The 15,643-nt window shown below is 47.0% G+C and overlaps 2 protein-coding genes across 3 annotated transcripts in view; one reads left to right on the plus strand and one right to left on the minus strand.

Annotated features, from left to right (window-relative positions):
• znf608 (zinc finger protein 608) overlaps window positions 1-1,705 on the minus strand; it is a 36,342-nt gene extending 34,637 nt beyond the window's left edge. For both annotated transcript variants that reach the window (XM_034596784.1, XM_034596783.1), the window contains exon 1: window positions 656-1,705. In XM_034596784.1, the coding sequence (XP_034452675.1) occupies window positions 656-1,558 (903 nt within the window). In that variant the 5' untranslated portion in view covers window positions 1,559-1,705. The remainder of the gene's footprint in view (window positions 1-655) is intronic.
• A 4,887-nt stretch (window positions 1,706-6,592) lies between these two features.
• Window positions 6,593-15,310, plus strand: LOC117768449 (GRAM domain-containing protein 2B). The gene is given in 15 exon segments (XM_034596799.1): window positions 6,593-6,808; window positions 8,269-8,382; window positions 9,082-9,169; window positions 9,656-9,725; window positions 10,157-10,260; window positions 10,451-10,546; window positions 10,679-10,750; window positions 11,372-11,461; window positions 11,548-11,659; window positions 11,787-11,904; window positions 12,320-12,394; window positions 12,800-12,818; window positions 12,820-12,914; window positions 13,171-13,255; window positions 14,503-15,310. Coding segments are annotated over 15 exon segments (1,272 nt in total). The 5' UTR covers window positions 6,593-6,716; the 3' UTR covers window positions 14,545-15,310.
• The last annotated feature ends 333 nt before the right edge of the window (window positions 15,311-15,643 follow it).

Genomic DNA, 15,643 nt, shown 5'->3' on the forward strand with positions numbered 1-15,643 from the left:
CTCCCCTCCTAAAGAAGAAAAGACAAAAAATGTGCTGTCTGTACATCAGCCTGGCAAATAGCAGCCGACACAGTGAGACACATTCACTGGGAACAATGACACCAGCTGGGCAGCAACAATAGGAAATAAACATCATGTGGCAGGCTCCATCCCTCATCCCTCCATCCCTCCCTCATCCCTCCATCCCTCCATCATCCCTCCATCATCCCTCCATCCCTCCATTTATCCATACACCATCCCTCCATCCACCATCCCTCCACCATCCCTCCACCATCCCTCCCTCATCCCTCCATCCCTCCATCATCCCTCCCTCATCCCTCCATCCCTCCATCATCCCTCCATCATCCCTCCATCCCTCCATTTATCCATACACCATCCCTCCATCCACCATCCCTCCACCATCCCTCCACCATCCCTCCATCCCTCCTTCCATTAACCCTCCCGGAGCCTCCTCTTTGTGGCCTCACACCTGCACCTGCCTGTGCTCTGAATATCTAACATCAGCTCTTTTTACATTCTTAGAATAAACGTGTTTAAATGATCAGAACGTGCAGATGCATCCGCTGCAGATGAGTGTGTGTCTGTGTGTGTGTGTGTGTGTGTCTGTCTGCGTGTGGTTGTGAGTGTTGGCCTCCAGACAATAAACGCATCCTACCTTCTCGGCTGCTCTGTGTTTCTTGGCGGCCGGCGTGTCGTCATGCTGCCGCCTGACAACAATAGCGCCGCCGCCTTTAGCTCCACAATCCAGCGCGTTCCTCCCTCCGCCGCAGCAGCTGTGTGTGTGTGTGTGTGTGTTTGTGTTGTTGTTGTTGTTGTTGTTGTTGTTGCTGTCTCCAGCTGTGGTCCGGGGGTCGCAGCGGCACAGTCCGGGGCCGTCGCGGCACAGATGATGCTCGGGCAGGGCGGACGACGAGAGGAAGACGGAGGGAGGAGGAGGAGGAGGAGACGCACCATCCCCGCTTCTCTCCTTCCTCTGCCGGACAGAGGGAGCGGCAGGAGGAGCGGGGTCCCGGTCCCTGTCCCTGTCCCTGTCCCGGTCCCTGTCCCTGTCCCGGTCCCGGTCCCTCTTCCAGCCGCGGATCATGTTCTTCCCCTTGCGCTCCTCTTTGCCTTTTGCGCATGTCGCAGCGCTGGAGGCCGCGGTCACGTCGGAGCAGACGCCTCCGTCCGCCTCCCTCATGACCGCGGAGATCATCCCGGCTCCTTCTGCACCGACGCTGCGTCCTTGACTCTCCCGGCTCCGCAGCTGCTGCTTCCCGGCACTCGAGTCTCCTCCTGCGCAGCAGCAGCGCACCGCGGCGGCCGCGGACGGGTCCTCCAGCCCCGGTTCCCCTCGTCCCTCCCGGCCGGCTCGGCTGCGTTTCAGCGCGGATCTCCTCGGCTCCGACCCGCCAGGTCCCCGGGTCTGGAGCGAGGGCAGGGCCGCGTGTCTGTCGGCTGAGGAGGAGGAGGAGGAGGAGGCGGTGATGGAGATGCAGGAGGAGGTGTGGTTGGGGGACAGCTCCCTGCAGCCTCTCAGCAGACCTCCATCCTCCACAGCTCTGAGGAAACGGTTCATCTCCTCCTCTCCTCGTCTCCTTGGTCCATCAGCATTCAGCTCATCGTCAGGCCGCCGCAGTGACACGAAGCACGGAGCCGCTGCAGGGTCCGGCCCGGTCCTCCCTGGTCCCCACTGGTCCACACTGGTCCCAACTGCTCCTCACTGGTCCCCACTGCTCCTCACTGGTCCCCACTGGTCTCCACTGCTCCTCACTGGTTCCCACTGGTCCCCACTGGTCCCCACTGCTCCTCACTGGTCCCCACTGGTCCTCCCTGGTCCCCACTGGTCCACACTGGTCCCCACTGCTCCTCACTGGTCCCCACTGGTCTCCACTGCTCCTCACTGGTTCCCACTGGTCCCCACTGGTCCCCACTGCTCCTCACTGGTTCCCACTGGTCCCCACTGGTCCCTACTGGTCCTCACTGGTCCCCACTGGTCCCCACTGGTCTTCACTGATCCCCACTTGTCCTCACTGGTCCTCACTGATCCCCACTGGTCCTCATTGGTCCTCACTGGCCCCCACTGGTCCCCACTGCTCCTCACTGGTCCTGACTGGTCCTCAATGGTCCCCACTGGTCCTCACTGGTCCCCACTGGTCCTCACTGGTCCACACTGGTCCACACTGGTCCACACTGGTCCGTACTGGTCCTCACTGGTCCTCACTGGTCCCCACTGATCCTCACTGGTCCCCACTTGTCCACACTGGTCCACACTGGTCCACACTGGTCAGGCCCGGTCCTCCCTGGTCCCCACTGGTCCCCACTGGTCCTCACTGGTCCGTACTGGTCCCCACTGGTCCCCACTGGTCCTCACTGGTCCCCACTTGTCCCCAATGGTCCCCACTGGTCCTCACTGATCCCCACTGGTCCTCATTGGTCCTCACTGGTCCCCACTGGTCCCCACTGGTCCCCACTGCTCCTCACTGGTCCTGACTGGTCCTCAATGGTCCCCACTGGTCCCCACTGCTTCTCACTGGTCCTCACTGGTCCTCACTGGTCCCCACTGGTCCTCACTGGTCCTCACACACCTCCAGGAGGAGTGAAACATGTATTCTGCTGCTCCTGTAATTAAAACATGACACAATACAAACCATCAAATTCACACATGAGTTTTTTCTCATTAAAACACAATATAATCAACACAGGCTCTATTGTTGAGTCTTTGTGTTGATGTGATAATATGATCTTATGCAGTTTTCTCTCTTTTTTCTCTTTGAAGACACATTTAATTTAGTTTGAAATGTTCCTGTAGTGTCCTTGTTTGGCCACGTGGCGGCGCTACAGTGTTGTATTGTTTAAACATCAGTCAGGTGCAGCTGATTGGAGACATTTAATGAGCTGATGCATCAATTGCTCCTTTCTGGGGTTTTAAAAGTTGCAGTGATCGGCCACAGGTGGCGCTATAGTAACATTCATAGGTCCACCATGTACTTTGTGCCTTTAAAAAAACTGCAGTATTTTTATTAATGTGGATTTATTGCCTTTATAAGCTTTTTTTTTCGTGTAGCACTTTGATATTCCCACATTTCACATCTATCAAATTAGACAACACATGGTCCAAATACACAAACATCTTTCTTAACATCTTCTTACTGTTTTATCGTCTGTGTCAATGATCTGTTTTAGTAATAATAGTGTTTCATACAGAGGCTGCAGTTGGGTTATTAAAGTGATTATTACAGATGATTTAACAGAAGCTCTTCTTGTCCTGCAGCACTTTGACATTTCCACATTTAAACAGTTTAAAATGTCAAATAAACATGAAATAATTTAAGTTTCCTAATGGATATATGAAATCTGTCCCATCATCACCCACTGATGTGGACATAGAAGCATCACAATGATGATTTTTGTCCAGTATGTTCAACCCAACGACTCCTGAAGCTTCACCATCTTATTTTCTGTCTCTGCACAAGTAAAAAGTCAAAGACACATGTAGAAGACGACTCAAGGATAAAAACCTTCCCTGAGACTCTGAGGTCAAACCAACAACCTTCTGTAAAGACTCTGGACGAGGAAGAGCAAACACATCTGTCAACATCTTCTTTCCAAATGTACATTTTCTCTACATTAAAAGTGAGAAACACTGAGAGGAGTTTGTCAATCACTGACCAGGCAGTGAGATAAGAGACGTGGGACGGCAGCAGGAGGAAGACGAGGGGTCAGTCAAACGTCTGTATGACTGTTACACATCATACTGTCAACAAACACAGATACTGTACAGACAGACGGACAGAGACGTGATGCTGTGAGGCCCAGGAGGCGTGTCCTGCAGTATATATGAGGAGAGCAGGTCAGTGTACATGTTCTATATCATGGACTAGAAGAAGAAAACTGTTTCATCTGTAAATAGAGTTCTCATACAGTTTGTTGTGGGACGAGCAGAGTGATTGTGTAGCTCAGATGGAAAACTGCTGCAAAGACAATTTATTTCTCTTCAAGAGAAGACGCACGATGTCCAGCCCAGCTCGACCTCACCGGTAAGAACATCTACCACAACTTACTGTAATGTCCCACTGATACACGCGTTTGACCAATCAGGAGTCAGGCTCAGCTGTCAATCATGACGTCAAAGCTCGATCAGATCAAATAAGTCTTTAAAACCAAACTTATCACTTGAACAAACATCAGTGTGATAAGAACGACCTCAACCATCTTTGAGAAACATTTATTTTGTCTTGAGGCAGCGTTTATGACCTATACAGCAGCCAGACACCAGGGGGCGATCAAGACGCTTTGGCTTCACTTTTGGGCGCCGTCATGTCGTCCATGTTTATTTACAGTCAATAATAATAACTGTATTTGTGCATCACCTTTCAGAACAAACCATTTCAAAGCTCATCGACAAGCGTGTTGCATTATGGGTAGTTTGCCCCGGTTCATGTGTGTCGTGTCTGACGGAGTGAACCTGAAGTTTAAGCTGCAGGAGGAGTGAGTTTTAAAAGTGATCCTCCAGGTTCAGGGGCCGGTTTCTGAAAGTCCCTGTGAGGTGTCCTGTCGGGACGTTTCCTGTCGTCAGCGACGGATCATTTGGTTCATGTTTGTGTTTCAAAGATCGTCTGGTTTTTGTTTGCACATGAACATGAGACTCTGCAGCTCGTGGTCGTCCGTCACTCACTGAGGCTCAATGAGAATCAATCAGATTCACTGTTTGATTCCAGAGCCGGTGGAAGGAAAAGTGTCCGACACAGGATGTGGAGAAATCCAGGAGAAGTGAGTTCAGAGCTGAAGAACATGACTGAGCAGCAACATCTGATTATTACTATGGATTTAAACATAATGTGGGAAATTAAAAGAGATTGGGTGTGAGTGTGAGAACTGTGAACTGAGAGAGAGAGGGGGGGGAGAGGGGGAGAGAGAGAGAGAGAGAGAGAGAGAGAGAGAGAGAGAGAGGGAGAGAGAGGGGGGGGGGGAGAGAGAGAGGGGAGAGAGAGAGAGAGAGACAGAGACAGACAGAGAGAGAGAGAGAGAGAGACAGAGAGAGACAGAGAGAGAGAGAGAGAGAGAGAGAGAGGGGGGGGGAGAGAGAGGGAGAGAGAGAGAGAGAGAGAGGAGAGAGAGAGGGGGGGGAGAGAGAGGGGAGAGAGAGAGAGAGAGAGACAGAGAGAGAGAGAGAGAGGGGGGGGGAGAGGGGGGGGGAGAGAGAGAGGGGAGAGAGAGAGAGGGGGGGAGAGAGAGAGAGAGAGAGAGAGAGGGGGGGGGGGAAGAGGGAGAGAGAGAGAGAGAGGGGGAGAGAGAGAGAGAGAGAGAGAGAGAGAGAGAGAGAGAGGGGGGGGGGAGAGAGAGAGAGAGAGGGGGGGAGAGAGAGAGAGACACTAGAGAAAGTTCACAACATGTTTGTCGACTGTTACTGTGACCAGTGACCCACAGCTGCTATCAGTCAGCTCATATTACACACACACACACACACACACACACACACACACACACACACACACACACACACACACACACACACACACACACACACACACAGAGGCAGGACAACAGAAGCTCGTTCCAGCTGAATCTCGCAGCCTGAGATGAGCCTCAAACATTACGAGCAGGTCAAACTACTGAAGCAGGATTGTAGCAGCAGCCTTCAGAACATCGATCCGTCCGATGTGGAGATCACTCCACCGCCCAGAGCGCCGCATGTTTGCCAAAACAGGCCCATATTTGTTTAGGAATATTTGGGCCAAATTTGTTTTTTTACATGTGAGTCACTTCAGGCTCACAGATCCATTCTGTCTGTTCCACAAGAACATGTGTGTTATCTGGGGAGAGACCTGTAGGAAGCAGAATCAGCTTTCTGCTCTGAGCAAGATCCATCCTGCCCACTATGCTCCCACCTCAGCTGCCCTCAGGCCCATCCTCACTGGTTGTAAAGTTACTCTCTCAAAGCAGGTGGAGACACAACCAGGTACTGAAATGCCTGCAGCACCAATCGAAACACAGAGAAGTGCTGCCGATGCTTTGCCCCCTGAACAGCCATTTCCCTCCCAAGGACCCGGACTGGTCAGTGGAGGAGGCCTGAGACTGGGATGAGCTGGTGGATGGAGGCCAGCAGCTCCCAGTCACCACCCTGCACCTTGCAGGAAGCTGTTGATGAAGCGAATCAGATCCAGAGGCTGCGTTACGAGGAGATGACGTCAGAGGCAGAACGACGTGGCTGGAAAGCAACAGTCGGCCCAGTGGAGGTATAAACTAGATCAAGTGTAAATCAGCGGAGGGGAAACTGATCAGATTTCATCTTTTGTTTTTGGTTCATGAAAGAAAAAAAGTGAAAAAAACAGAAGAATGTTTTTGTTCTGTAAACTGAGCCAGAAAGAATCTCATGGGAAATCACCGTGTTCCCACTGACATCGAATATCTCAGCGTGACGACGACATGACCTGAACCCGATCCCTCACGTGGCCGGAACACAGAAGAACAGGACTAGACCTAAAGTGTGCAGCAACGTGGATGAGAAAATTCTCTGGAATCAAAGCCGGTCAAAGGTTTCAACACACACACACACACACACACACACCACCTTGTCCAGGAGCTCTGATTGGCTGTGCCGTGCGAGGCCCTGCAGCGGACGCCACTCCCACAGGCAGGTGAAGGAGCAGAGGCTCAGTTCACCACTCAGTTCTCACTGCAGCCTTCAGAGCAGCAGGACGACGCCGGCCCGGGGGCGGTGAGACGCCGGCGTGATGACAGAACAATGTGTGACCCAGCACACGTCTCAGGAAGAGGCCAGGAAGTGTAGCAGAGGAGCCACAAAGCACGAGCAGAGGGACTATCAGTGAGTGTGTGAATCCAGACAGGAGACGTGTAGAAACACACACTGCTGTTGTGTGGTTGTTGTCTTTATCAGTAGTTGTGTTGCAGCAGTTTGACTGTGTTTACATTAGTTTCTGTTAGTGACAGAAAACTTGCCTCAAACATTTTCTTGACACGTTTGATTTTGAAATATTTTCTTGTTCCAGCTCCTCAAATGTGACAGTTACTCCTTTTTTCATCATGTAGAATTATAAACTGGATTGAATTCAGTTTCCTGCCGGTTGGTTGAACAACACAATCAACCTGAGGACATCAACCTGGGCACTTTATTTAAAACCACCACGTAAATAATCCTGAGTCGACCCCGAATGATGAATGGGCCAAAATTAGCTTATCAAAGAAAACATGGACTCTTATCAGCTGGATACTGTTGACCGACCGTTGGGTAACTCAGCAGAGTAATGTCAAAGATGTGTTGAAGGTCATGAATCAACATGAGAATGACCCAAATGATTTCATCTGCATTTGTTTTTTTCATTTAAAAAACCAACAACAACACAAACTGACAGTGAGGATGTTTCTGATGAAGTTGATCAGAGTTTCACTTTGTCTAATCTCTCTGCACTGAATCTCAAGTTCACACTATTATCTGACAAGATGCGTCTAAATGTCAATTTTCACTTTTGTGATGAGGCCTGATTGACCCACCAGGGGGCGAAGTACTGTGGTCACCCTGTGGTTCCTCCCACCACTCTATTTATTTAAAACATTTAACAGTTAACTGAAGCAATGAAAGCCTTCAAACTACAGCAGAGTGTGAGTAGAGGCTCGTCTTAACGGTAATAACTCAGGTGTTAATAACTCAGGTGTTAATAACTCAGGTGGTAATAACTCAGGTGGTAATAACTCAGGTGTTAATAACTCAGGTGGTAATAACTCAGGTGTTAATAACTCAGGTGGTAATAACTCAGGTGTTAATAACTCAGGTGGTAATAACTCAGGTGGTAATAACTCAGGTGTTAATAACTCAGGTGGTAATAACTCAGGTGGTAATAACTCAGGTGTTAATAACTCAGGTGTTAATAACTCAGGTGGTAATAACTCAGGTGTTAATAACTCAGGTGGTAATAACTCAGGTGTTAATAACTCAGGTGCTGCCTGAAGGCTCCTTTAATTTTTGTGTATTTTGTGAATACAGTGTTAAAAACACTTTTATATTAAACTGGATTACCACAAACTATCTGCCACATGATGGACCAGGAGTTTTCATGGTCCCCTGAGGATGAACAGACCAAAGTCACTATCGACCCACGTGGAAGTCAAGAGTTCTATGTCTCTGCTTCTTTTTAACTGTGTCTCTTGGTCGCTGGTTCAGAACCAAATGATTCTTGTGTTTCCAGGTTTCCGTCTCTCTGCTCTTTCTAACTTCTTCTGCCCACTGAAGTTTCCAGGTGGAGGTTAACTCACTGTGATTCTCTGCAGCTCAGATATAGAGAACGTGGCGGAGGAGCATCAGAGAAGTCGGAGGACGATCAGCGAGACGCTGCAGGCGGCTGATCAGGATCTGTCCGGCAGGAGGAAACCAGCGTTAGTCAGGTGAACAACTGGTTTGGTTTCTTCTATGAGACTTTCCTCAGATCAGTACACGAGATGCTCATCAATGCTTCTGGAAGCTAAACCTTCATACAGCAGCTCATCTCAACATTAAGAATATTTTGTGGTGCTCGTATTAATATTTGCTTTTATTGACGAGGTTAGACATCATCAAACATGAGTAGGGTTAGCGTTCGGATAGAAGGATTGTGATGAAGACATTTTAGATTTTGACTTGATGGTGACAATATAGAAATAGACAAAGGTCAGCAAAGGTAATCAACATTTAATTTAAAATGTGGCCACCGGGTGTTAAGATATCTTGTTCTTGTGTTGTATAAATGTGTTAGTAAATCCATTTCTCATTAAGTTGTATTATTTACCTCAGGAGGTGGTGGAGCCCCAACATGGAGCTAAAAGAGAGGGGACAAATAGATGTTGGACACAAACATGAGTCTGAATGTTGTTAGTGTGTAGTCACAACTTAATAAGCAGCTAAGTCTCTGATTGTCTTTCTGCTCTAATGTTTCTTTAACTCCGTTTTACAGCTGTAATATCTGGAGGTATTATATAAATACATTTGAATGAGTGTGCAAAGGGCTGCAGACAGACCTGTCATGTCAGGAGTGATTTATATAATAGTCATATTAGTTTCATAATGAGATAACTCCTCTCTGTCTGTATTGACTTTGCCGTCTGCAGGTCGAAGACCTTTGACCACTCCCTGCTGACTCAGATCCAGATGGACCCAGACTCCAAGTTGGACAGGAAGAAGTCTCACTACAGCCAGGTGAGCGTCCACACTCAACTCCAACACACGTCTAAAGACACCATGACAGCCTGAGAGCTGCTCTCATACAGCTGTTGATTCCAGCTGTGACTGACTCTTCTCCAACATCCTTATCTGCCTGGTGATCACTGACACTGGGTGAAACGGGTCTGAACCTCTGACCTGCTCACTTAGCAGCAGCCTCACGTATCAGACTGATTTATAAGCTGAGTTAGCTGAAGCAGCTAAGTCAGAGCTGGTTATCAGGTATCAATGTAATTATTAACATTATTATCACATTTATCTCACAGCACCACAAAATACAACACGTACATCTTCAAATCAAAAATATTTGTGTATTTAAAATCTACATCTGTCAAATCTACGTTTTATACAGCAAGCATCACTCGGCATTATCTATATCAGTATGTTATTGTATCCTGACCGTGTGTTTGTGTGTGTGTTTGTGTGTTTGTCTGTGTGTGTGTGTGTTGTGTTGTGTTTCAGCTGTCTAAGAGCAACTGCCAGTACCATAAAATATTTAAGGAGATCAGCAAAGAGGAACAGCTGAGACAAAGTAAGTCTTTCATGACCACAACTATCTGCTCCACCTTAAATACTGAATGAGGGTTTAGATAATAGCTGTGTCCCAGTTCAGGGACAGTGTCCTTCAGAGGACACGAGGACAATGAAGGCTGAATCTAAATGAAACTTCACCAGCAGTTCACATTGTTAGCTCCTTTGTCGCTCACAGAGTTTGGCTCATACTCACCTTTTGAAAAGTGATTGGTCGCAGGCACGCTATGAATCCTGGGATACGTAGTTCCCTCAGAAGCATCCGTCCTTCGTTGTTCGTTGTTCGTTGTAGATTGATTGACGCATTCGAAGGAGCTTATGAAATGGGGCAATTAAACATTAGGTGATGATTAAATCCTCTTAACCGAGTTGCTGAGTGAATCTAAATCTGGATTCCCTTGACTAACCTGATGTTATTCACCTGTTGGTCAGGTTACACCTGTGCTCTGCAGAAAGACATCCTCTACCAGGGACGGATGTTTGTCTCCGACCACTGGATCTGCTTCCACTCGAAGGTGTTTGGCAAAGACACAAAGGTATTTTAACCTGGGACGGAGTTTAACGTGTTTTATGCAACGAGATGCAGTTTTTGGTGTCGTGGACATTGAGCTGGAACATCCCCGTGGACGTTGGTTTACCTGAAGTATCTTCTCAGAGAACCTACAGTAAACGATGAGCAAGTGAGTGCAGGACTCAACTGTTCGTCCTGATGTTTGTCCCTCACAGATTGCCATCCCCGTGGTGTCCGTCAATCAGATCAAGAAAACCAAAACTGCCATCCTGGTGCCAAACGCTCTGGTGATCGCCACCGCAAACGACAGGGTGAGCGAGCGGAGCCTTCATCATCTCACCTTTACATCTGAGCACACGTCCGTGTAGGAGAGGATGTTCTGGTAGTTTTGCCAGTTGACTCAAACATCTGGTCACTAATCAATGATGTGTCTTCTGTTGCAGTATGTGTTCGTGTCTCTTCTGTCCAGAGACAACACCTACAAGATCCTGATGTCCATCTGCCTTCATCTGGAGGTAGGACCGGACAGATTTACCACATGTGGCTACAAACTAGAGTCAGGAGACGTTAACTCCGAGGATCCTGATGACAGAGCTGAAGTCAAGGCTGATTTGAATATCTCAGAAACAGCTTTGTGTCTTTTTTCAGGGGTTTCACCTCGTTGCCTCTCAGGTTTCAGCTTTAGAGAAGTGTAGAGATATTTGTTAAAGAACCAGAGTTCACCTATGATCCAGTGAAATGAAGAGTCCTCAGTTTGAATCCTGTGTTAACTGTTCATCTAAATCTTTGCTCTGCCACTTTCAACATGTTGATGACTCGTCCTCGTCCAATCAGAAAGCTCCCTGGACTGTTTAACTAACCGCACAGTGTCTATGAACTCTGTGCATCGGGACCTACGATGTCCCACTGATAGATTAAATGTCCAGGCGTATTAGAAGGTGGTGGCCTGAGGTCTCTGTCAAGTTGTTGTACATTCAGAGCTATTGGCTGCTGTAAACACCAATCAGTGTCCAGGACAGATTAAACAGCTAGTTTGATAACTGCACTTCCACTAAATGCTGTAATAGTTTCTGGACATTTTGAGCATAGAAATCATACATCTGGTTATTCACAACATGTATAATCTGTGTTTCCAGGAGAAGAGTCCATGCAGCAGCCCCATCCCCTCCTCTGCAGAGAGCAGCTTCAGAGGTCAGAGGTCACCGCTGACGCCTCGCTTCCCTCTGGTGAGTCAACACTAAACCGTTTGGAGCTTTTTACAATGTTCTTCCTGAAGCGTCTCCACGTCAGCTCACGTGCTGCTTGTGTGCAGAGTTTCTCTGGTGACTTCATCGACCTGGATGAAGCAGTGAGGCAGAGGAGGCAGGAGATGGAGGAGAGCAGCAGCTCCGACTCGCAGACGCCCGACTACGAGAAGATAGCAGGTAACGTGAAGGCACCTACTGTAGATACCAAGACTGAGCCAGCGTCTTGCTCAAGGACACATCAGCAGGATGAAAAACTCCTGTTTCCTGTTTATAAGTCGTCTCCACCGTCTCTTCACTGCTGCAGAGTTTCCTGTTCCTCCGTTCCTGGATGTGTTGAAACACACGGACAGAGCGGCGGCTCCTGATCCTCAGAACCAGCAGCACACGGTGAAGAACCAGCATCCGAACCAGCATCCGAACCAGCAGAACCTCTGACAACAAGCGGAACGAGACTCAACATGGTACGATGATTCCTCATCCTCCTGCAGAGATCCAGACCTGCCCTGGTTTCTTTGCTTCTCTGTAGCATCTCTGTGCAAACACTGTTCCTTCATACAGATGTGTCATGGTGGCCATATATGTTGTAGGTGAACACCTGGGTCTCTTTGAGGCCCCCGGGCTCCTCGGGCCCCTGAGTCTCTTTGAGGCCCCCGGGTTCCTCGGGCCCTGAGTCACTTTGAGGCCCCCCGGCTCCTCGGGCTCCTGAGTCTCTTGAGGCCCCCGGGCTCCTCGGGCCCCTGAGTCTCTTTAAGGCCCCCCGGGCTCCTCGGGCCCCTGAGTCACTTCCCATTAACGTTTTGAGTCATTTCATGTAAAACTGTCTCTTTCTGGTTCCAGGTTCAGGGGTGGTGATGACAGCAGGACTCTGAAACACGTCTCTCTCAACACTCTGCTGTTCGTCTACCTGTTCCTGTAGGTTTACTGTCATCCATCCCCCATCCGTCCATCCCAATCCCTCCATCCATCATCCATCCATCCATCCATCCATCCATCCTCATCCATCCATCCATCATCCATCCTCCATCTATCCATCCATCCATCCATCCATCCATCACATCCATCCCATCATCCATCATCCATCCCATCAGCATCTATCTATCCCTCTTATTGTTATTAATCATGTGATTTATTTAAAACTATTCTCTCTTATGCATAATTCACGATTAATCCATTACATTCATAAGTTTTCATCCAGTCACCCATTCAATCGTTCTATTAATGAATTAATACTGTAATTTTGACTTGTGTGTGTGTGTGTGTGTGTGTGTGTGTGTTGTGTGTGTGTGTGTTCGTGTGTGTGTTGTCTGTCTCCCTCAGAGTGTGTGTGCTGGTCCTGTTCGTCCTGCTACTTGGCCTTTAAGATCGTCTCGTTGGAGAAGACGCTGTCGACGCTCGGCTCCGTCGCAGAAGTTCACTCACCACAGGGCGGTGAGTTCACATCCCGTCAGGGACACTGAGTCCAAAACGTCCTGGAAGACAAAGACTGAGACACAGTGATACAGAGCTTTGTTTTATTCTGAAGTTCTGCTTTCACTTCAGCTTCCTTTACAGTTACTGATAGGCTCTAGTGATACATATTAAAAGTACAGGATTATATGATTTATCTCTTTATTCTACGTGTTCAGACGTCTCGTTCATACTTACAAATCTTTTCTGAGGTTATTTATTGATTTACGTTGTTTTTCCAGGAGCGACTTCCTGCAGGGAAGCGCTGACGTGAACGCAGAGTTTTTCTCCGAACTTCTGACCATCAACCTGATGAAGCTGGAGAAGGTTTGTCTGTCAATCAAAGACACATAGACCGTATATAAAGATGACAGCTCCCAGAAAGAGAAGCCAAAACATCTGGATCGCCCCCTGGTGGCTGGCTGCAAGTTCACGTTAAATACATTTTCTCAAAATGTTTTCTCTTATTTTAGCTAGTGCTTTGTAAAGGTCTATAACCTATATTGCAGCCAGCCACCAGGGGGCGATCAATGTGTTTTAGCCTTACTTTTGGGAGCTGTCATGTCGTCCATCTGTATTTATACTCACATGGTTCAAATCGTTTCTACTAACATCAAGATCTTTGTCTTTATTCTCAAAACTCAGATTTCTTTATTTTTAATAATGCCCAATACTCCTTCATATAAAATAAATAAAATTTATGCAGGATTACACTTTATACTTCAATGTATACTGTTTGGTTACAGATAAGCTAAAAAATAACTGGTTCATATTTTAAATAATTTAATGTATAGTAGTAATATTATTTTATAAAGTGATCTCCTGTTTGTCTGTAACATCTTAATCTGAGAAGTAAGGGGTAATAAGTAAGTAGTAATATTAATCAAAACATACTTGAGTAAATGTAATTAGTTACTTCAGTCCACATTTGAAACCAGTCGACAGAAACGTTTCCAGAGTTTCCAGAGTGAAACCAGACGCTTGTTGCTGTTAATCAAACATTTATAGTCAGAGATCCGTTCACGGAGCAGCGAGCTCGTCCCCGTGTAAGAAGAGCTGCTGTCTCATCTGGTCCCTGTGAGTCCGGACGTCTCTAACGTCTCACTCGTCTCTCGTCTCTAACGTCTCACTCGTCTCCTCACAACAAGCAGCTGCTCACAGAGGAAGTCATCGTCAGGACTGATCAAATCAAGAGAAGAAGTTTCATCTGCAAAGCATCAAACGAGGACCCAGAGTTTAAACTGGAGAAAACATTTAAACTGTGAGGAAACATTTAAACTGGAGCACCAGGCTCTGCCTTGAACACGTCGTGATTGTCTTCTTCTTCTTCTGTTTTTCCCACCATGCATTGCATGTTTGCGAGGGGAAATGATGAACGTTGTTTATTTGCATATTGCTCAAATAGGAGCTGCTTTGCTTAGATCAACCTCATCACACCTGCAGAGGACAAACTAATCAGATTATATCAAGGAACCAGATTCAGCAACAAGGAAATACTTTACAAATAAAGCTTATTATTAATAAGTTATTATTATTATAATAACAGTTATACTAACACGTGTCTGCTCCTCCAGGTGCAGAAGAATCTACAGAGACTTCTGGACGAAGCTGCCTGAACGAATCCAGATGAACGTGTTGTAAACAGATGTGTAAATATTCTGTAAATATCTAGTTTATTAGAACAGATGTTACAAACTCACATGACCGACGTGAATTACGTGAGCTGGACAAATAAACTGCAGCAGGCTTGAAAACGACGAACAAACACTTTAAATTCAGTTAAAGTGCGAATTCACACCAGGATCAAGAACAGTGATGATGTCACAGTGTACGGACACACCCCCGAGTTTGCCGCTCCACCACTGCAGCACAGGGAAACCACCAGGGGGCAGCAAAGAAAACACGATTCAGCTGATGATGAGAAGCTCTTTAAACTTGCAGCAGTTACAGCTCAATCTGTGATCAGCGGCCGATTGGCTGGTTGGAAATCAAACTTTCATGGTACATTTATAATTATGACATTTCTCCAGTATTGTATCTGCTAAATGAAAGATGTTGTAGAGACAGACTTTGTTTTAAAGGCTGTGACATTTCAAATGATCCGTGTCAGTGCAGGAACAGAATAAATGTCCTCGGCTGTTTCAGGTCTTTCTGAGTCGTAGCTGGAAACTTCCACAGAAACCTTCCTCTGGTGGAATGAACTGTTTGTGTCCAGTTGTAAATGTGTTTAAACATCATGAAGCTAAATCTCTCTCTGCTGGAGACAGTCGACTGTTACAGAGACCGACATCCCTGTGATTCTGTACATATGAAAACTATATTGATTTAAATGATGTGGTTTTGTTTTTCCTCTGTTGAGCAATAAAGTTATTTTGTCTCCGACGTTTGTCTCTATTCTGTGTCTATTGAACTTCAAAGGATTTATTTTACATGAAAAACAACCTGAGTGGAAACGTTCAACGTACGACAAAGTGCTGATGATATCAAAACGTCATGATTGACAGCTGAGACTGACTCGTGATTGGTGGAGAGTGTGTATCTGTGTGAACTTTTAAACTTCAGCAGTTTTTAGAGCACATTCTACATTAAGTAGAATGATTTAAATGAATGAATATTTCTAACAGTTATTAAGAATCTAAATTAAATCTAAATTCATCCACCAGTTGCTTGATTCAGTGACACACTCTCCTCTTGTAATCCTACCCACGACCCATA

This window comes from Hippoglossus hippoglossus, chromosome 9 (assembly GCF_009819705.1).
Source record: "Hippoglossus hippoglossus isolate fHipHip1 chromosome 9, fHipHip1.pri, whole genome shotgun sequence".
In the NCBI taxonomy this organism is placed as follows: domain Eukaryota; kingdom Metazoa; phylum Chordata; class Actinopteri; order Pleuronectiformes; family Pleuronectidae; genus Hippoglossus; species Hippoglossus hippoglossus.